Below are 22,661 nucleotides of genomic sequence, written 5' to 3' on the forward strand. Positions count from 1 at the left end.
GCTGTACAAAAACAGGAGCTTTCAGGCGCCATCTTGTCATGAATATTAAGTAGCAGCGTGCGATCGACGCTCTGATTGGTTCACCTCACATGACCTGCGTTCTGATTGGATAAGCGATGTGGCCAGCAGCCGGCAGCGCGGGAAGATTTTTCTTCGCCGGCAGGCTCTCGCCGGTGAAGAAGAGACACATTTACGCTGCTTTCTACGTTTTTTCTACGACTACTAAGCAACATCCTATTAAAGAAATACATAATTAAAAGAATTTTCGGGAAGATATATATTTCTCTACGCCGATTTTTGGCCATTTTCTCGTAATTTTCTTGTTCAAGGAACCCGGAAGTCAGTGTACCGGGACGCGGGGTGAATTTCCATAGGGCATTTATGGATCGCACCCCGCTAGAATTAAACCGTCAAAACAGAAACAAAACTTCCAAAAAGCGAAACTGTGACATTTTTTCACATCCCAATGATTATGTTTTCGATCAAATTGACATTTAAATATGCTTTCTTTATTTTTCTGCATTTTGTGGCCGGGCGCAAGGACCGCGCGTAATACGATCGGAGTGGCAAACAATTTTAATACAGCCTTTTTCCGGAATTATTTGTGCACGAACAGTAAATTTTGGAGCCACAAGATTGCCATAAAAGCTGCTCAGAATGTACCAAAAACGATGTTTAGGGGTCTAATTTTTACGATTTCCTCCGGGGGAGGCCCCCCGGACCCCCCCAACGGGAGGGGGGCCACCCCCCTCCCGTACCCTCCCCGCTGCGCGGCTCGCTTCGAGCCACTTCGTGGCTCGCCTGCTACTTTTTCTTATCAGCCACCTACTCTAAATTTTTTTGAGAAGGCTGACACTATGTGATATTGCTACTTCTCACACAGTCCTGTACACCCATATTGAATGTTATCCCTGCACAGATGTGACATGAATGTATGATTCCCCTGCAGGTGTAGATTTGGTGCCCATCAAGCCTATCCCTAATGTTAGCACCATCCAGGCAGACATCACAACAGACAAGTGTAGACAGGTCAGTTCTACCCAGCATGCACAATAGAGATTCTAACTGTACTGATGCTACGGGCAATGGAACATACAAGGTTGCATTATGCAACATTAGGTTATGATACAAAAACGTAAGTCAGTTTTCTGGCCATTTCTTCACAAAGTAAATCGAATCAAGCCTACTCCATTGCAAATAATGTCATTTACTCACCGATTCAGGAGGTGATGCCAAAATATTACACCATATAAGTGTTTTTAAAAGCTGGACACTTAATTGTCAGCCATGTTTGCTTACATTCTAGTATTTTGTGGTGGTACCATAACTGTCTTGTGTGGGCTATTTTAGCACCAACCATAAATGTCAGAAATGCGTGATAGTTGCACAATACATTGAAAAGTGGAAGTAAATAGCAATCACATGATTTGTCAAATTAAAATGTTTGAATATTGACACAACAATGTTACATAATGCCCCAGTCTAAGTTCTCTAATATTCCTTCTCTACCTGTACATGTATGTCCACCCGTGCTGTACACCAGGCCCTGAAGAAGGAGTTGGCCACCTGGCAGGCTGACTGTGTACTGCATGACGGTGCTCCTAATGTCGGCTCCAATTGGCTCAAAGATGCAAGTGAACAGGGTAAGGCCAATGGACCTATACCATTATTACGTCACAGTTTGTTTACCACAATGAATGCCGGTCAATCGACGTTTATATTGTACAGGGATGCGTAGCGCGGTGTGTGTTTGTGTAGCGTTAGACTTAATATAAGGCCTTTATACAGTACTACTTTCATCTAATGTCACTACTAAATCACCCATTACGGCATGTAATGCTGTGTCAACACAACTAGACACAGCAAAAATCAGACATACCTGACTTTGAAAACTTTGAAATGATCTTTATTCTTTAACTGACCTTTCTAAAGTGTTCTTTAGAACAGGAAAACAAACTGTGACGAAATAATGGTATAGGTCCATTGTAGGGAAAAAGCAGTGTCTGGTATGTGCAAGCCAGAAGTATGATTGTGTATGCAGTTTTATATATGACGTGTAGGTCTGGTGATAGTAAAAGGTACATAGGGCTGTAGACTCACAGTAGATGCACTGTGTCTAGGGCACGGTATTGGAAAGTGAAACCCATCCCTCTCCTTCCACTGCCTTTTTCATCATATACCTCCCCAACCAAAGTCAGGTACCCATTTTGCACCTGGGTCAAGTGAGGAATGTTGTACAAAGGCACATGATCGGTGACACGGCAGGATTTGAACCCAGGACCTCTGGGTTTTGAGGCAAAACGCCTTGCTGTTATACACCACACAGCCTCACAATCTGTGCATAAAAAATTATGTACTTTTCTGCACCCAAATTTATCATTAAATTATTATGCAGTATTTTCTTGACTCATAAGTGTCAGAATGTATTTGTTACTAGTATACAGTGTACTTGTTTAAAATTTTGAAGTTAGCTTTTACAGATATAGAATGTAACTTGAATCTTGCTAGTACATACATTATATTATACATTTTGTACATGTAATTGTTTTTTCAGCCCAGTTAGTTCTGGCATCCCTGAGGTTGGCCACAGAAGTGCTGAACAAAGGTGGCTGTTTTGTGACCAAGGTGTTCCGCTCCAAGGACTACCATGCCTTACTGTGGGTGTTCCAACAACTCTTCAAACACGTCCACGCTACAAAACCTCAGGCCTCCAGACATGAGTCTGCCGAGATCTTTGTCGTGTGTGAAGTAAGAGACTCTTTCAAGTATCATTTTCCTGTGTGTGTGACTTACCAGAGTGGAAGGACAGTTTGTCACCTGGTTTCTTACTAGTGATGCATACCTAAACCCAATTTTAGGTTCAGGTCCGGATTCAAGTCCAGAGGTTTAGGTTCAGTTCCGGACTCGTAAGTTCGGACCTAAACTCATGGCATATACAAAATTGCATGTTGGCAACCTTGCAATGTTGTGTGGGTGAAACTTTGGCCACATAACATGGAGGCCGGTACTTGAAGATGCCCGATGGCAATGTTTTCTTCATTTTGCAGCAAAGATTTTGCAATCTACAGAAGGTTTTAGGTGGTTTGGAAAGAAAAGGGGTATGTGAAATGGTCTTTTATGGTAATAAGTCCGGACTCGGTTCTTGAATTTTAGGGTTTTTTTGGACTTGAACCTAAACATTCTTACAAGTCCGGATCCAAGTCCAGTGAACCGGTATGCACCACTATTTGTTACTCCGTGAAGGAGTGACCTCCAACAAAGTATTATAACCACTCGTGTCATACATGATGTTCTATATAGTCAATAGACTTCATTACAAATTGTATGCTGATACAGCACCACAGAACATGATTGTCAGTATATATGAAATAACACAAATGTTAGTAGTTTCCAAACATACAGTTGTACATATATACTTAAGTACATGTGTTATCGATAATACAGAAGATGTCAACCAATCAGAAGTCCCCATTTCATATTGTGGACATCTGATTGGTTATGACATGCTATATGATAATACCGTTGATGACCAGCCTGTTTCTTAGTGTATATGGTGTAATAAGGCCTTGTTAGATGCTATAACCACCTTATTTGCGTCACCCATTCTGTGGTTTTATGAAGGTTCTAACAACATCCTTATGTTTACTGTCCAGGGGTTTCTAGCTCCTGACAAAATTGACCCCAGGTTCCTGGATCCGAGGTTTGCCTTTAAAGAAGTGGATGTTGGACAGACACCCCAGGTCAACCTGAAGACACTGGAACAGAAGAAAGCCAAGGCAGAGGGGTATGCTGAGGGGGACCTGACACTGTTTCACCAGGTCAATGTGTCCGAGTTCATCACCAGCGACAGTTACATGGACATGCTAGCCTCCAAAAATCAGGTGAGTTTCTCATAACAACCAGATATAATGTACATTCAGTCAGAAATTAAAGATATCATTTGAAAAGGTTTAATATTAATAAATGAGAAAACATGAGAATAAAATTACTGTACATTATACAAAGTAGCTTGACATTTTTCATTCAGCACTGGAAATAGGATGGATACGTTATACATTTTTCCTAGTATATTTTGATATTTTATACACAGTCAAACCTTGAAGAAGGTTGACTAACAACATAGCAGTCGCAATCCGACGCAAAATGGCCAGTTTTGAAAGTCTTCATTTTCATTTTTTCACATTCTTTTCTTTTTTCCTTTGGATTTAAGATTTCTACAACTTTAGTTTTGTTTTCCAATATGGTAAACATTGTATATTTGCTCATTTTAAAACTGTTGAATGATTTAGTATTATAGTGCAAAACTTTTTTCTGGAAACAGGTTGTTGCCTTAAACTAACTCAGACCTAGGTTCTCCAGTAGTGTCTGACACATGAGGCAGAGTGTCCCGGCAGGTTTAGTCAACAGCCAGTCTCTCCACGATCACTCCAGCTCCTGGTCTCCTGGTGGCTTAAAGGCATCCAGTGTAGTTTTTAGCTTGGAACCCTATTTTTTAAAGTCAATATTCTTGTCACTTATCCATATACTGAGTTGAAACCACACTATCCTAATGACCCTCATGGAGCAAAAATACCCAAAATTCTGACAGAAAATGGTTACTGGAAGGGCCCTGAGCTGATTTTTTGGGTACCACTTGGAAAATAAAGGACTCATCTTGGGGCTTGTTTCTGCAGCTTTAAATACCCAAAGTATGAAATACTGATTGAAATGTGCTAATGTGAAGTAGTATGTGTCAATATCACAAAGATTGCCTTATTCAGAATATTTCCAGTTTTGCTGCTCTGAAATCACATTGGATGCCTTTAATGCTTGCATCAATGGGGAAAATTTGGGGGACCGAAAAATAAAGGTGACCATGGCCAGGTGGTTAGCTAGAAGACTTTGCCTTGGCAGGTTTGATTTTATTAGGCCACACCAATTTAATTTCTTTGTCAACGGATTTTTCTAGAAAAATAATGGAGCGGGCGGGCAAAAAAAAAAAAAATTAATAAAAAGAGGCCTAGGCATCCTATTATGGCCCAAAATGGTACGATAGGAGCCATGAAATCAACACACCAGGCCGGTTCAAAATTTAAACAATGAATTTTGAACTTTTAATGATACCATTGCATTGAAAGATGGAATAACTGTAACAACTAGGAAGAAAAGGACTGTTTTCATCTGTTCAGGCAAAATATGAGCATTTTGCAGTTGATTTTGAATTTTTATTTTTATTTTCAAATCAGAAAAAAATGAAGCGGGCGAATCCGTTAACCAAGAAGTCAGATTGATGTGGCCTTAAGTGTAGTTTGTCCACTCAGTAATCTGTCATATGCAAATGTGTTGCCAGCTGGTGTTTGACGATGAGAAGATTGCCAACCATCCACTGACAACAAGTGAGATCAAACTGTGCTGTCAGGACATCAAGCTGCTGGGGAGAAAAGACATCAGGTATTTTTTTTTTAACGGTGTCGATCAATGCAAGGCCAATTATTTTTGGCCACTTCTAGGCATAGAGCTAGAGGTACTAAAGTGAGTATAAATGTAGTTATATCAGGAGATGGCGGTGGACCTTTGTTTTGAAACTTTGTGGATTGTAGTCGGACGGAAAGCAACTGTTTGGAAGAGAGTTCCATAATTTTGCAGTCCGGGGAAAGAAGCTGTTGTTGTAAAATGACTTGGAGACAGGTACATGTATGTTGACGGTGTATTGATGAGAACTGGAAGAGAACCTAGTGGCAAGCTGAAAGGTTCTGAACGGCGGAACAAGAAGTGCAAGTTCTCCTGAACATCGACCGTGAAAGTATCTGTAAAAGAGGGATAGGGATGCGACATTGCGTCTGTGTGAGAGGGAATCTTTCTCAGTGCTGTAATCTGGGCTGCAATACTGACACAGTGTGATAGGAGGCGCCATTGCTATTGCCATCAAGGTAGCAGAACACAGTTTTCACCCAAAGTGAGAAGGTTCAAGGCTGTAAAATTTATAGCAGGGTGCACAAGCAAGTTCCAAAAATTGAATATGTTTGGGTTTAGGGTACAACGTACAAAATAATGAGAAAATCAGCTCAAGTTTGCCAGCTCGTTTTCCATTGAAAAACACATTTATATGGCGTTTTGCAGGGGTCATGACTTGTGGACTGCAGCCGACACATAGAACTGGGCGGTAACAGGCTCAATTGACCCCGGCCAAACAAACATCCTAATTCAAATTATATGGTCTCAGACCTGCTGCATTCCTCTACAATTTAGCACAGTTTTCACCTCACTGCCCTGCATGGAAGAATCTCTGCAGCTTTCTCAAGTACTGTGCTGCACTATTTGTGCCCGGACTACTTTTGACTAGTGATGCATACCTAAACCCAATTTTAGGTTCAGGTCCGGATTCAAGTCCAGAGGCTTACTCTTTACTCTCGATTAAACGTACCGGTACGTTTATTTTTTTTCGCCTTGAAATCCGCCCGGTACGTTCTTATTTTAGACGGTACGTTTATTTTTTTTTCAGAATCAAAAAAAGTTCCGGGCAAAAAAGTACGTAACTGCAGAGTTAAAATGTCACGAAAGGCACATGTCTGGACGTAAAAAGGAAGTTCCTACCACAAATAATACATTTAAGTCTTTTTGTAGGAGCTTGTTGCGGTATTCTAGCGGGAACTTTTCATGTTTTGTCGTTAGTTCTGCCAGTACGCAAGAGGATCCGACAAGACCGGGGTGGCCGCTCCGGTGTTGAACGGCCTTGAATAAACTAACTCTCGTGTCCCTTTTTTTGTTGGCCCGAACATCCACCCGGTACGATCTCATTTTGGACGGTGCATATAATAATTTTTCAAAATCGGGGCATAGTTAACAGCATTGAAAGTACATGCCCTTTGGAGAAAACATCTTTTCTGGGTGCAAGTTTTTGAAAAGCCACGATGCCCCGGACACAGCCGCCCAAAGTAGCGGCCACTTTGCAACATGTCAAATATGCACGGGCAGAACTTTACTGACACCAAACGTACGGCAGATTTACTGAGTCATCGTACTTGTACTTTTGTAGGAAAAAGATCACCTCTTTTTTTCAAAAAGGTAAGTAATATTTTGGAACACGTAGCAGGTCGGAGATATGACTCTAGCGTTACTAGAAATAATTTGGGGGGGAGGAACATGTGCTTGCACATTACGTGTTTCAAGTATTCCTTTTTCCAACGAAAATATGAAAATAATACCAGACAAGAGTGTATTTTAGCATAATAAATCGTATTTCTCACAAAAATTCCAAAATCCTACCAGAGAAATGACAATTCAAGCTGGAAATAGTCCGTTCTGAATGGCGCACGTAAGGAGTAAACACTTGAAAACTTCCCACGATGTGGAAGAGCCTACTTTGAGTATGGGGAAGCTATGATTTTTAAATGTGAATAAAACTCTTTCTTAAAAAATCACATATGGATGTTACATTATGGAAGAGTTGAGTAATTCTTAAAAAGGTGTTGACATGACAAAACTTGCAATCTATTCATATCAAGTACACATCAAAATGTTTTAAAATATTCATGTCCCCCTACTAGAGAATGAACCATTCTTCCAAGCCCCGCCTCCCATCATTTGCATACTAACACAAACTTCAAAGCTTGCTACATTTTGTAAGTGAAACCTGAGACCCTTGAGATTGTGGCAGTCCGAATTGTTGCTATTCTCGTGTGAACTTTGTGTGTGACTTGTGGATTGTGTCAATTGTTTGAAAACTGATTGAAGTTTTTTTTAAAGGTATAAAAATGAAATACCATTCAAAATCTAACATTATATTCTATATTTGATTCTTTTCCCTATGTCTTTTTACACATTAATGCAAATTTGTATAGAGCATGTATTTAGCATATTGTAAATTTCTGTTCAACTTCAAACTCTATTCATGTAATTTTTCTTAACCTTAAAAAATCAAGGACTCTTATCCCAAAACTTGATAGCATTGTTCCTGCTCAATGCATGCATGCAATGTAATGATCAACAACAAATTGTGTGAACTCAGAGTCAGATCTCAAGTTAGAATGTAGATGGATAATGTCATTAGACTGCACGACATATACAAAGGCATGTACTTCTCATTAACCTGTAAGAATGCAGGCTGATAATTTGGTAATTTTCCAGGGGTATGTTTATTCTGGGGGGGGGGGATATTTATTAGGTTTTGAAGATTTCTCGGGGGTACTTTTTTTCCGGGGGTATGTTTATTTGGGACCTGTGTTTGCAAGGGAAACATACATGTACACCATGAGAACACATTTTAGTAGCATAAACATTGCTTTCACATGTCAATTAAAAATTTTCCGGGGGGTACTTTTATTCCAGGGGGTACTTTTATTACATTTTGAAGATTTGTCCGGGGGGTACTTTTATTCCAGGGGGTACTTTTATTCGAGAGGTGAGAGTAGGTTCCCTAAACCCATGGCATATACAAAATTGCATGTTGGCAACCTTGCAATGTTGTCTGGGTGAAACTTTGGCCACATAACATGGAGGCCGACACTTGACGATGCCCGATGGCAATGTTTTCCTCATTTTACAGCAAAGATTTTGCAATCTACGGAAGGTTTTAGGTGGTTTGGAAAGAAAAGGGGTACTTTCTTTACCATCTTTTATGGTAATAAGTACGGACTCGGTTCTTGAGTTTTAGGTTTTTTTTGGACTTGAACCTAAACATTCTTATAAGTCCGGATCCAAGTCCAGTGAACCGGTATGCAGCACTACTTTTGACTCTGGGGTTCACCCATTATTACTGTGTTATGCGACCTCAACAACAGAATTTGAAATCCTTGAAGAAAAATATTCTCTAGGGCACTGTCTTTGTTGAACTTTCAGTCGGCTATTCCGAGATCAGGGTGCGCCAAAGGGTTGCACTTGGACCAATTTTTCAAGTTTTATATTTTTCTACTTTCAGTTGCAGAAAATCGCACTAGAAGTGTTAACCATACAGTGCTACTTTTAAAATTTTGGATAGAGACGTTCAGTTCAAAAGTTGTGCTCTTCCAAACTTTAGCCCACTCATTTCAGATGTGGCCGGCAACGGACACTACAGCTAAGCTGTAGTGTCCGTTGCCGGCCACATCTGGCCGCTCAAGTACATGACAAGAACACCAAATCTTGCAAGACCTGTCATTTAGGGGTTGACAAAATGCTACAGAAATAACATAAATGAAAAAATTACTTCAAAATTGCAACAAAATGTAATTAATGTACCTATATGGTATACTTGGCAACGGACACTACATGGCAACGGACACTACACCCTTGAGGTTTTTTGACATTATTTCATATAATTACAGCAATAGACTGAAATAGCTACTGTGTTTTAAGTCAGCATCTTCAGCTGTTTCAAAACCTGAAATCATATGCACCCACAGCTTTTCTATTTTAAGTTATTACCGAGCAACGGACACTACACATTTTCTCGGACAAAAAAGACAGGTAACTGTAAGCCATCAGCCATATTAACCCAAAGGACAAGCAACATAAAAACACATGTTTTGTGTCATATATGGATGTACCTTGCATAACATGCAAAATGGCCAGTTCTATCACCATCCTTTTTAGTACAGGGAGATAAGTTAGTTGCAATGTGTTAATTTATGAATTTTACATAACGTGTACAACATATTGATAAATACGCTCTAGAAAAGAGAAATTTCCAATCATCATCAGGTTTTTTGCAAACAATATCAGACTGAGCATGTCTGAACATATTGCAAATCTTTTCATTCCATTTTTTTGTTCCCAAATTACTTAAAAGCATATTTCAAAAACTGGCATTTTTCAAGTGCAACAGCATAACGTAGATTTTATGCCAATTTCTGGTCTTAAATTGGCCATAGCATAAGTTTTAAACATCTTAACACCAAATCTCTTCCTGATTGTCTGGAAAATAACTGCACTAGTATAACAAGTTTGATAAATGTCAACAGAATGCGATAAATACAGAGTAAGATTGACATAACGATGCACGATGCCATTGGCGCACCCTGATCTCGGAATAGCCGAGTGTATTTTGTATAGTTAATAGCAATGATTTCAGCCAACAAAATCACATTATTACTATTAAATGACACCAAAGATGTTACAATGATTAAATTTTAATATAACAGTCACAAACTGATATAGATGTAGCTTAGGAGTCACCCCACCCCCACCCCTGGCCCTAGGAGGCAAACAAGTAGGGTTAAATCCTGTCCTTTCATTTCAGGTTGCTTCTAAGATGGAGGAAAAAGATGAAAGAGGTGTTGCAGTCCTCAGAAGAACCAGAGCAAAGGTGCATGAAAATCCTTTTCCTGTTTGCAGAAGGAAAACATATAATTTTTTCTCAATTTCTTCTCTATACATATAAGCTCAATGACCTGGACTAGACCGTGGGGTTGTGTGGCATAACGGCAGAGTGTTCGGCTCAGAACCCTGCCATGTCACTGATGTTGTGCCCTTGGGAAAGGCACTTCACACGACTTTCCTGGATGGAGGCCTGGCAAACCCCATCTTGTTTTAGCCACATGAAGGCAGCAGAATCTTCAGCTAGTTGAAAGCGGTGAAAAAACAGCATGTGCTAATTAACTGCAATCACACATGACTATATATAACACATAACCAGAAACGATTACACAAACATCTACACATGAAATGGACGCAATTTAAACAAGTATTCGCAGATTTTGCATGGCTTCAAGTCCAAGTTCATTTCTCGGAGTAGGTGCACTGGTGCACCCAACCTAAAAAAATAGGTGCCCAAAAAATTTTTTTGGTGCACCATATAAAAGAAAATCTATATATATAGAAGTTACGATCTTAAACAATTTCTATAACAAAGATTTTATTATTTTTCTGACACTTTGATGCCAAGAAAATCCTGTATACTATTAATATATACATTTCATATGTACAAACTTAAGATACCAGCAAAAATATTTGGGTGCACCAGTGCACCTGCAGAAAAAAATTAGGCGCACATCTCCAATTTTGGGTGCACTAAGGTGCACATGCACCCAGTATTTCAAGCCCTGCTTTTGCATGCATTATCAAGAACTACAAATGTACATGTATGGCATTTTGCAACAGCTACTTATGATTACAAAGTGCAGGCGTATAGATGAGAAGTTACTGTGGATCTGACAGCTGTACATGTTACCTGACATGATGACCTTCCCTGCAGCTCACCCCAGGAGTCTGGTGAAGAGGAGGAGGAGCTCAAGTTAGACCAGCAGTTGAGCCAGCTGCAGCGAGAGGAGGCAGCACAACTCAAAAGGTACATGTTTATTTATTTATTTATTTATTAAGTTTTACCATGTACAATATGCACTGTGGATGACATGGCGAAACAGGTGTTTCTGACATGAAACACCTTTTCAAAGCCGACATACCAATAAAATGACAAAACAATACAAAAAGTAATCAAATCACATAATACAATTTGAGAAACAAATGAATAAACTTAGGATTACAAGGCAAGTCAACTTATTAACATTGTCAGAGTTATTGATTCGAGACAACAAATAACGACATATATAGCCAGCAGTGATATCACAGTTAGCGCGGTCTTGTGGCCAGACAAGTAGCGCAACCACAAGATAACTACCACGTACAGGGTTGCTCTAAACTGCAGGTTTGGCAAAATCTGTTGTACATAATGAGGACATGTACATGTATGCTGCAGCTTATAAGGACTGCAGGAGTGCTTGTTTCTGTGACTACATTGTATTAAAGGCATTTTGTTCCTCTGAGGAAACAAATCGCATTTTCACTGTGCATCCTGTGAAATTTAATGTAAATTTTGGAACCTCTAAAAACTTTTTGATTGATCAAAAAAACATCAATGGTAGTCTTGTTCTAGATCTAGAGACAAAATGGCTACTTTCACATTCTACTGTACATTTCAAAGCTTTTTTCAATCTATGTCTGACAATTTTGTGATAGGACTAACCCTATGCGCATGCCTAAATGTACAATGTACATAATAAACAGTAGGATCTAAAGAAAGTTGATGTGTTAGACTGTATGTGTACATGTATGTACATTATTTACAGCAGTGCAATCATACATGTATACATATAGTTTGAGCTAATGTTTTGTGCACATGTGACTGGGACAATAATTCTTTGACTACCAATTATTGATATATTATAGCTGCATGTACATGTATTGTATGTGAACTATAGGTACACAATGTCATGTACATGTAGCACATGTACATGTACAGGGCTCGAAATTCATTTTTGAGAACAGGTGCACTTGTGGGGTATACCATATAGGATAAATTAAGTAGAATGTCAGCAAAAACTGATCATATTTCATTTCTAAAGAAAAGCGTCATGCACCCAGTATTTTGAGCCCTCATGAATGTATTGTATATTGTGTATTTGTCTTTTTTGGGTCATAGGAAGAAGAAGGAGGTTCAAAAAGAACGTCGGAAGCTACAAGAGCGTATGGTGCTGAAAATGGATGTATTGGATGACAAACACGACTTTCAGGAAGAGAGGCCACTCTTCAATTTGCAGCGCATTCATAGAAAACAGGTATAGTTTCCATACAATGTCATGTACTTGTATGTCACCTATTCTATATTCATTACTTCAACCATAAGGAGTGCAAGCATTGTCAGGGTTTTTTTCAAAACTGCATTTAGTGAAGGTGCCACATATACAGCTTCAGAGTTTAAAGCCCGGTGCTCACTGCCTGACTCACGTGAAGACTACCCCTCTATGGACGACATCACGATCAGCTCCGGTGGCATCGAGAAACTCTTGGCCAGTCTGAATCCTACCAAAGCAGCTGGCCCAGATGGCATCACTCCACGTGTACTGAAAGAACTTGCCAAAGAACTAGCCCCTATTCTCACCATAATCTACCAGTCGTCATTAAATACAGGCCAAGTACCCCAAGACTGGAAAGAAGCACTGGTAACCCCGGTGTTCAAGAAGGGAGAGCACTACAAGGCGTCCAACTATCGCCCTATCTCCCTAACCAGTGTTCCTGCCAAAATCCTCGAACACGTCTTAGTCAGTGCTATAATGAGTCACCTTGAACTGAACAACATTCTATCGACACAGCAGCACGGTTTTCGCAAGCACCGCTCCTGTGAGACTCAGCTCCTTGAGTTTACTGAAGAAGTCTCTTCAGCCATGGAGCGAGGTGTTGCAACAGATGTGATCATCATGGACTTTCAAAAAGCCTTCGACCGGGTGAATCACAGTCTTCTCGTACACAAACTAGACCACTACGGGATTAGAGGACGCATAAATAAGTGGGTAGCGAGTTTTCTCAGTGACCGCAAGCAGGCTGTAGTAGTAAATGGTGTCCAGTCAAGTTCTGTGAATGTGAGATCGGGCGTCCCACAGGGCACGGTGTTGGGACCGTGCCTTTTCATTACTTACATTAACGACCTGCCGAAGAGAATCTCCTCTACCTCCCGTCTTTTTGCAGACGACACTGCCGTTTACCGCCTGCTCACCTGTTCCAAGGACTCGTTAGAGTTACAAGCAGACCTCAACAAGCTAGAAGACTGGGAAAGAGAGTGGGACATGGCCTTCCATCCAGATAAGTGTCAACAACTGCCCTTGACACGAGCCAGAAACCCACCCACTGCCAACACCAGTTACATGCTGCATAATCACACCCTAGAGCGCGTGCCCTCTGCCAAGTATCTTGGAATTACTTTACAGACAGATCTCTCCTTTAGTAAACACATTGAGAATACATGCTCTAAAGCCAACAAGATGCTAGGCTTTTTGAGAAGAAATCTGAGAGTGGGATCTAGCAAGACCAAAGAGCTGGCGTACAAAGCCTTGGTTAGACCGATCGTAGAGTACGCCAGCTGCGTCTGGGACCCTCACACCAACCAGGATATCCTCAAAATTGAGAAGATCCAGCGCAGAGCTGCACGCTTTGTACTTCACCGTTACAGAAACACGTCTAGTGTCTCTGCAATGATAGACCAGCTCCAGTGGTTGCCCCTCCAGGCTCGACACCGTAACAGCAGACTAGCCATGTTGTACAAAATGCAGCATGGTCTTGCCTGTGTGAGTTGTGACTCACTGAACCCCCTACCTGCCAGTAACACAAGGCGCCGCAGAGGACACAGTCAGCAGTACCAGCAGCTGCCCTGCCGCACGAACTACCGCTTCTACTCCTTCCTCCCCCGAACGATCAGAGACTGGAACTCACTGCCTGAAGACATTGTACAGTCTCCATCCCTGGCGACCTTCGCTTCGAAGGTGTCAAACCTTGCCTAAATCACATATTAGTATATGGTGACCTTTGACCCGTTAAACATGTCAGTAATTGTCGGAGTGACGGCAGCCGGACATTAACGGAAGAAGAAGAAATAAAAGTGTTGCTCCCTCATGTAACCAGCCAGCACCCCCATATCAATTTTCAGATTGAACCCTATGTGGCTTATTATTATTATGACACAACATTAAGTCTTTTTCAAAATGATCTTTTTCCAGTGGAAAATTGGAGAACAAAATGTCAGAAGAATGCATTCTTGCAATACAAACTTTGCTACTAGTAAAGATTCCGAATCCTGTGCCAGCCCCCAGCTCAGTCGCTTCCTCCCTCTCCATGCTAGTGATCTGCATCCTCACACAAAATGTTTCTAGAAAATCCCCTGATTGTGTTTGCCTGTGAGTCTGTCTGACAGATAGTGAGTTCCTGTATGTGTAACTTAGTCTAATATGTTTTTGTGTCTGTGTGTGAGTACAATGTATGTGTGTGTGTTATGTGTATGAGACTATGACAGTGTACATCTGTGATGTGTGTGCCTGCAGTGTGAGTGTGCGCACATGTGTGTGCATGCATACATGCATTCATGCATGTCTGTACATGTACACAATGCAGCATTACTATACAGCTACTGGCAGTGCTTCTGTATTTATCTGTGGGACTAGAAAGGTTGCAAATCAGTACAGGTACAAAATAAGTGTGAGTGACGTCAGAATACAATCAAAAACAGTCTACTAAATAATTATAGTTTTGTTGTGTCAGATGTATGAATTATGTTTGTGAAAGAGACCAAGCCTGTCCATGCCGTGTCCTGTGTCAGGAGCTAGCTGGTGTGCAGGGTGATGCCCACCTCACTACTGCCCTGGACGACATCGGTTCTGAGTCAGAGAACGAGGAGGAGCCAGATCCTCTGATCCAGCGAGATCCAGATCTGAACAGCGAGCCAGATTCTGACGACCTGGAGATCGCAAAGGCAGAAGAAGTTGAAGAGGAGTTGGAACAGCCTGGTGCTGCTGGGGACGATGACTTTGATATTGGGTAAAAAACTTCTCATTTATATGATTGTGATTGAGTGACAGTGAGTTATAAGATTGTATTTGATGTTTTAAGTTCATGGAATGTAATGATTTTGTGATAAGTGTTGAACTGTTCATTTAGTAGTAGCTTTTTGACTGCCACATGTATATTCACATCCAACTTTTTTTTTTTAAATTAATAGTACAACAGTTAATGAAGAAATTTGGTATGACATACATTGTCAAGTATTGTACTGAATACAAACTTTGTGATGCGTCAAAGCCTTGCAGGGTTACCCAGTTCTTCTTGCAGGATTGCAAGATTTTTATCCCTTTTACTTTTCTAAGTTTTTGAAAGTTTTTCCTTTTTACCACAATCATGTAGCGGAGCAGATATTGAGTTAAAGAATCCTCTGCTGGTTGACTTGGAGTCAGCAGACCTGGACAGAAGGGCCATGGCAAGAACAGACAGGTGGTTCAGCAAGGTAGGGACGTTAACATGTAGCTAACACATACATGTAACTAAATCATGGCTCAAAATACTGGGTGCATGTGCACCATAGTGCACCCAAATTTGGAGCTGTGCACCCAATTTTTTTATGTGGGCGCACCAGTGCACCCAACTTTTTTCGTAGATTATACTACGTCTTATGATGTTAAATATATTGTAGTATACAGCATATTCTTAATATCCAAGTGTTAGACAAATAATAAAATCATTGTTATAACACTTAGTTTTTGCTGACATTTTTACTTTACCTTATATGGTGCACCCAAAATCTTGTAGCTTCAGTCAGGTATGTCCCTGGTATAGAATGTAAAGCCAGAGGTCCTGTCAATGTCCCAAGTGTGTTAAAAATCCCAACAGAGTTATCAAAAAAAAGTAGGGGACCTTTCCAGTGTGAGTGGTTCACAGTCACCTAACAGTCTGGTCTCCGGGTTGACATCTTTGAAGAGGTGATAGTCACCTGTTATGTCAATCCTCCCACAAATGTGGTAAATCTTCATGAATAAATAAAAGATGTTTATATTATTATAAGGAATCAGAAACCATTGATTTGATTATTTAATGACTTGAATTCCAGGACATTTTTGCTGGGGTGGCCTCTGATGATGAGGATGATGATGATGAAGATGATTTGGAAAACATGAAACAACAGGATGACAAGATTACTGGTATTTTCAACAATTTCAAATTAACTGTACTTACATACAACGTACATACATGTACAATGTATATTAGAATCTACTCTAAGTCTTACATGTTTATATGAGTGTTACATGTATGTTTAAGTCATGTTGACAAAAGGCTTGTGGTTTAGAATAAGTACTAAATGATCATGAACCCTTTTTTTACTTAAGTTTGTTCAATGTAAAATGTAGTACTAGGAAGATATTTGATTTAATTTACAATTTGTATAAGTTGTATTACCCATTCAAACTTAGCCACTATATACTCTATGCACATTTAACTTATCAGTAATGTTGATAGTACTTTCAGGTGTTACTAAATCAATTATGTAAGGCTTAGCTTAACAATGATTTTTTATCTGTTTATTCTACAGAACATGATGAGGGAAGTAAGGAGGCAGAATCCAGAGGAGAAAAACCTGACTCTGAGCGAGAGATGACTGGGTCAAGTGATACAGACACTTCTGCTAGTGATTCAGAAGGTATATATACATGTAGCTCCTGTCACACCAAGGACACTAGTCATTGGTCACACATATCCGAATATGGCTTCCCAAACACTGCCAACCCCCCCCCCCCAACCATAGTTAGGAGTAGGTCAGGAGCAAGGTCGGCTGTGGTCAGCTGGTGCTGTGGTCAGCTGGTGCTGTGGTCAGCTGGTGCTGTGGTCAGCTGGTGTTGTGGTCAGCTGGGGTTGTGACCAGATCAGAAACCAGCCCAATGTTTCAAAATGTTTTCAACTGTTTACAACATGTTTTAATTTTTCTCTAAGTATACATTTTGTAATGGAGAAAAAGAGACTTTAGGTTCTGAATCAACTCCAAATTTGTCATATTTTTCCCCAACATTTCAAGAAAATACTATTCATCTTCCTTTCTATCTATAAATGCAGTTGTTTCATTAAAAGTTAAAAAGTGACTGTACGAATATACATTGTATAACTCAGTCTGTATACAGTATATTCATTGTACATGACTAATAGTATGTATGTTGACTTTATGGCTCCTATTGTATTTACATTTCTGGCTATCATGGGGTGCCTAGACTTGTTTTTATTTTTAATTTCACACTGTTGCTTCTAAGAACCAGCAATTTGAGTTGGTGGGTGGCCTATTGTGGCCTTAGCTGTTTTCTTGGCTGAAATCCTCCATATTTTATGAAAAACTTAAACTGTTCTCCAACTCAAAATTTGACTCACCAAATATTTTCGACTGAATCACTCAGTCTTCCTCAGCTATCTGACCCATGCAAATGCTGTGGACACGTGATTTTTCCCACGTGTGACATCAGCAAAGGGTCAAAGGTTGTCTGAAGTCGATATCGCCCCCCGTCCTGGTTTTGAGTTGGAGAACAGTTTAAGTTTTTCATAATGTAATTTACCAACTCAGATGAACTTTCATGCTGATCCTCCATATTTGTTTGTGTTGTTCCGACAGCCAGTGACTATGATGTTGATGAGACTATAGGAAACACTGGCCAAACTACAACTGTTCAAGCCCCTGTCAACAAACCAAGACAAGATGGGTTTGAGGTTGTGTCTGAACATCATGCAGGTAAGGAGCAGAAAAATATCATTTGGGGGTACATGTAGGTAAGAATTAGCAACTGCTGTATTTTCCACCCAGTTTACAATAGACTGCCACATTGACCCAGCCATTGGCATTCTACATTTCGCAAAGATTGTCATGCTGTCTAATAAACAGGCCAAACCCATCACGATTTCTCGTTGATCCTCATGAAAAATAGGCCATTGCCTGAAAAAAACCACTGTAGGGGGTTAGATTTTATCCCCAAATACCAAACTGTGGTGCACGGGTGCAATATACATGTATGCAGCAGTAAAAAGTCTACATTACATGTACATGTAGTACCCTAAAGCCAACTTTGCCTTGTCTAATTCCCTAGAAAGAACTAAGAGAAAACTGGACCCCGAGGGACTTGCCCTGGGGGCACTGATTTCTACATCCAAGAAGAGAAGAAGGGACATTGTTGACTGGGCGTTTAACAGGTAAGGTTTGGCCATGCAGTTTATTGGATCAATGGTGTTTTGACCCAAATCAAGATGTATATTTCCTACAATCACCGATTAAAACAAGAAATTGTCATTAAATAGAAATGTTATCATGTTACAGGGCCCCACTGAAAAGCAGTGTTACCATTGAGTGGGCAACCCTATATAAATTATATGAAGGAAAATGAAAAATGAAATCATAATAGCCTAGCCAAAGATTGACCTAGCAAACTTAGCAACCATCCTCCACAGTTCTTTGTTGGATTAAAGCTTGAAGTACATGTATGATGTAAGAATGTTGTGCGATGGTCCAAATTCACAGTCTGAAGTTGATGATTCACTGTCTACAAATAACTGGGATGGAGGCCTAGCGAACCCCTGTCTTTTACTAGCCTATTTTTTGCCCTTAATAATTGCCCCGTGCTAGTTGGACAGCCAAAATGAGTAGAGCAACAAGTGTACCTATATTCACAATGATTTATTGCAGATACACCTTTGATGATGAAGGTCTGCCTGACTGGTTTGTGAAGGATGAAGTCAAACACAGTAAGAAGCAACTACCAGTCACCAAGGTACATGACTCTACTGGTCATTACATAGTTTACTTGTACATGTATTATACAGATCCCATTCAGGGCATGTTAGGCTGCAGGTGCTAAAAGAAATTAGAATGATAATAAGGATAAGGACTTTTTACAGATGAACAATTTTGTAGTTTTGTACCTATTATTATAACTGTTATTAAATTCCTGATTAAAGTACATTGTATGCTCCCCCAATTCATTTTATTCTCTCTGTCTGTATTATGCATATATCCAAGTCCCGTATGTTTGGGACTGCCTTGTAGACACAGTTCCCTGTATAACCAGTGTACTAACCATGTATATGTGTAAATATTGTACGTTTTGGAATGCATCTATAGCAGCAACACCGTGCTTCAGTGCAATGTGAACCAGTCAGAATTGCCCTGAGGAAGGTGACAGACGGTCACCGAGAAGTTGGCTAAAACACTTGGTTGTGTAAAAAGAGTCTCTTTACTCAGTAACTTATACCAACCTAAATAAACTACCTACCTGCCTTTATCGGTGCACACACCAATTCTTCCGCGACAGGGGTCCACTGTAGTGCCCGGAAAAAAAGTGACGAAGGGGTTCCGGTTGTTCATGTTTGAGTTTACATTTCTCATAATCTGCTGCAAAATGGGATTAACTACTAACATGGCTGGAAAGTGTAAGAAGTGGCGTGTTTTGGGTGAAAATTGATTTCGGGCCCGAGGCTTACTTCCGGGTGTCCTTCCGCCCTGAGCGCGGTGCTTCGGTTTGACCTAGTTTTGCCTTGTATGCGTTCTGGGGGTGCTGTAGCTATGCCTCGCGCGACGCGCTATTGTGATAATCTCAGTGTTAGGATTTTCTTTATACTTTTCTTAATAATACATAAGGGTTTTCTCTTTCCGACCATATAAGTCATATCGGTGGCTAAAATCTGGGTGATGGGTTTAATTCCACGTGAAAATGGCCAATTTTTGGCATCATTTTCCATCGAAAAATTCTTTTTCCCCCTAAAATTTACTAAAATGTGAGAGGGGAAAGAAATTGAAATTCTATTGTTCTCGTAGCTAGAGGGATATCCTTCATTTGAAAACAGAGTGTTTTGGCTTAAGAGGTATTTCCTGAAAGAGACGGTCGCTAGAGTTGAGGGTATGCAGAATCGAATTGAGACCCAAATAACTGGGGTGTGCCCCCTTAATCCAACCCATCCTGCAAAAATTTGTGGCCGTGAAAGCCGGAGAATTTTTTTTTCCCAGTAAAGTGCGTACCCCACGTCCAACCATAGCAAAAATAATTCGGATTTCGCAAGTTTTAAAATATTTATATAATGTCATAAAATGAGTTGACTTTGCCCCCCTCCCCACGCCCCCCCCCCCCGAACACAGTCACAAGGCCTTCGAAGTGTGTATGCTAAACATTACTGACGTCATATTAACCGTAATATAGTTTTTCTGTACTGGTCTGCATCAGGTGCACCTGGAAATTGCATTTGTACGATTGAAAGCGACTCCCGCATTAAGAAGGAGACTGTTTTCTAGTAAAAAGGGCCTCTGATGACGTCACTCTTGGCTTTCCTCCCGAATCAAGTTTCCAGTTCGTGCTCGAACTAGTTTTGAATGTTCAGACAAATAAGTTGCACTATTGAGAAGACACAATGTAAGGCTTTTATATCTCACCGAGACCGACACCCAAGTGTACAGCCTTCTCTCAGTAAATGCCCATTTATACCTCCGTAGTCGCCAGAAGTACGGACCAGGTCTCCGTTTCTACCAATGATTCAATATTTAGCTGGGTTTTCCTGCACAACAAACTATATCTCGGGAGCGGACAAGCTTGGACAGGAATGCCAGGTTTATTCTCTACCAGCTATGACTGAAAATAGCAATTTTATCTGCTTTCCGTTGAAGCGCCGAACTTAAAACGCAATCGTTCTCACTTGGAACGATCAGCCAGAGGCGGGCATTGTGACGTCACCAGCTCAAATACGTTCTAGGCGGTTTATACCACCTATACCAGCCAGAAATGGATGGAAAGTCAACTCTTGCGCAAGAGCATCCCTGTACCTATCTTTTCCATGGCAAGACTTGTTCATTGAGCTTGAATTAATAACAAAAACCGCTTCGAGAGGATGCGATCATTGTGACGTCAGATTCATTATGTGCACTGAATGGTAAACATGGCGGGAGGCGCAAAATCAGCCTTCGGGGGCGGTAACTTTCAACCACCTGTTACTCAAGAAGGAAATACCGCCCACAACCCAAACTTGGCATAATGCATAGAGGAAAACTTCTTCTACCCAAAGACAATATTAATTAAGATTTTGATTAATTAACGGTGCACACACCAATTCTTCCGCGACAGGGGTCCACTGTAGTGCCCGGAAAAAAAGTGACGAAGGGGTTCCGGTTGTTCATGTTTGAGTTTACATTTCTCATAATCTGCTGCAAAATGGGATTAACTACTAACATGGCTGGAAAGTGTAAGAAGTGGCGTGTTTTGGGTGAAAATTGATTTCGGGCCCGAGGCTTACTTCCGGGTGTCCTTCCGCCCTGAGCGCGGTGCTTCGGTTTGACCTAGTTTTGCCTTGTATGCGTTCTGGGGGTGCTGTAGCTATGCCTCGCGCGACGCGCTATTGTGATAATCTCAGTGTTAGGATTTTCTTTATACTTTTCTTAATAATACATAAGGGTTTTCTCTTTCCGACCATATAAGTCATATCGGTGGCTAAAATCTGGGTGATGGGTTTAATTCCATGTGAAAATGGCCAATTTTTGGCATCATTTTTCATCGAAAAATTCTTTTTCCCCCTAAAATTTAGTAAAATGTGAGAGGGGAAAGAAATTGAAATTCTATTGTTCTCGTAGCTAGAGGGATATCCTTCATTTGAAAACAGAGTGTTTTGGCTTAAGAGATATTTCCTGAAAGAGACGGTCGCTAGAGTTGAGGGTATGCAGAATCGAATTGAGACCCAAAATAAACTGGGGTGTGCCCCCTTATGCACAGGCCAGGTACTGGCCCCTTGCTCCCCTCCGTCCTCCAGCCAGCTCTAAAAAAACTCTTCACATCCAAAGACAGTACATGTACTTCCAATTTTTGTTTGCACTGTTTGTCAGGACATGGTTGCTGAGTACAGGGAGAAGTTGAGGGCCATCAACGCTCGCCCAGTCAAGAAGGTAGCAGAGGCCAAGGCAAGGAAGAAGAGGAAGGTAATACATTTTACATGATGTCCTACACTGTTGCTGTCTCTGCAGTAGGAAAATGAATGAACTTTATGTGTAAAACTACACACGAGGCTAGAGTCAATTCCGCGTCACCGTGTGGGTTGTTATTGTCATTATTTAGAAATGTTTTGAATTCTTTGTAATTGTTTGTCTAAGAAATTTCATAATTTGGAAATATTTTGAACATCTTGTCAATATTCTAAATAATTCCCTGGTTTTCTAAAATGTTAGAAATATTCCTGATGTGGATTATGACATTTCCAATAGTTTCTAAATATTTCTAACAGCACTGTACCATTTTTTACCATTATTTCAAATTATTTCTAACATTTTGTAAATAGGTCAGTGGGATGGGAAGGAAGTAATTCACACATCCCTGTGAAGTACAGGGTAGACTGCCTGGGTGTCAGGCATTGATGCCTTACAACAAAAGAGCCACCAGTGTCCAGCAGTGAAA

The 22,661-nt window shown here is 40.5% G+C and overlaps 1 protein-coding gene across 1 annotated transcript in view; it reads left to right on the plus strand.

Moving 5' to 3' along the window:
- Positions 1-22,661, plus strand: part of LOC109469563 (pre-rRNA processing protein FTSJ3-like) — a 29,633-nt gene that overhangs the window by 3,633 nt on the left and 3,339 nt on the right. Inside the window, exons 4-19 of the mRNA XM_019768098.1 lie at positions 950-1,029; positions 1,544-1,643; positions 2,555-2,748; positions 3,654-3,881; positions 5,330-5,430; positions 10,196-10,261; positions 11,150-11,242; positions 12,374-12,509; positions 15,038-15,255; positions 15,619-15,718; positions 16,319-16,409; positions 16,799-16,906; positions 17,861-17,977; positions 18,330-18,432; positions 18,923-19,007; positions 22,097-22,189. Coding sequence (XP_019623657.1) covers positions 950-1,029; positions 1,544-1,643; positions 2,555-2,748; positions 3,654-3,881; positions 5,330-5,430; positions 10,196-10,261; positions 11,150-11,242; positions 12,374-12,509; positions 15,038-15,255; positions 15,619-15,718; positions 16,319-16,409; positions 16,799-16,906; positions 17,861-17,977; positions 18,330-18,432; positions 18,923-19,007; positions 22,097-22,189 — 1,913 coding nt within the window. The remainder of the gene's footprint in view (positions 1-949; positions 1,030-1,543; positions 1,644-2,554; positions 2,749-3,653; positions 3,882-5,329; positions 5,431-10,195; positions 10,262-11,149; positions 11,243-12,373; positions 12,510-15,037; positions 15,256-15,618; positions 15,719-16,318; positions 16,410-16,798; positions 16,907-17,860; positions 17,978-18,329; positions 18,433-18,922; positions 19,008-22,096; positions 22,190-22,661) is intronic.

The sequence above is a fragment of the Branchiostoma belcheri genome, unplaced genomic scaffold (genome assembly GCF_001625305.1).
Source record: "Branchiostoma belcheri isolate BF01 breed outbred unplaced genomic scaffold, Haploidv18h27 scaffold208, whole genome shotgun sequence".
In the NCBI taxonomy this organism is placed as follows: Eukaryota; Metazoa; Chordata; class Leptocardii; order Amphioxiformes; family Branchiostomatidae; genus Branchiostoma; species Branchiostoma belcheri.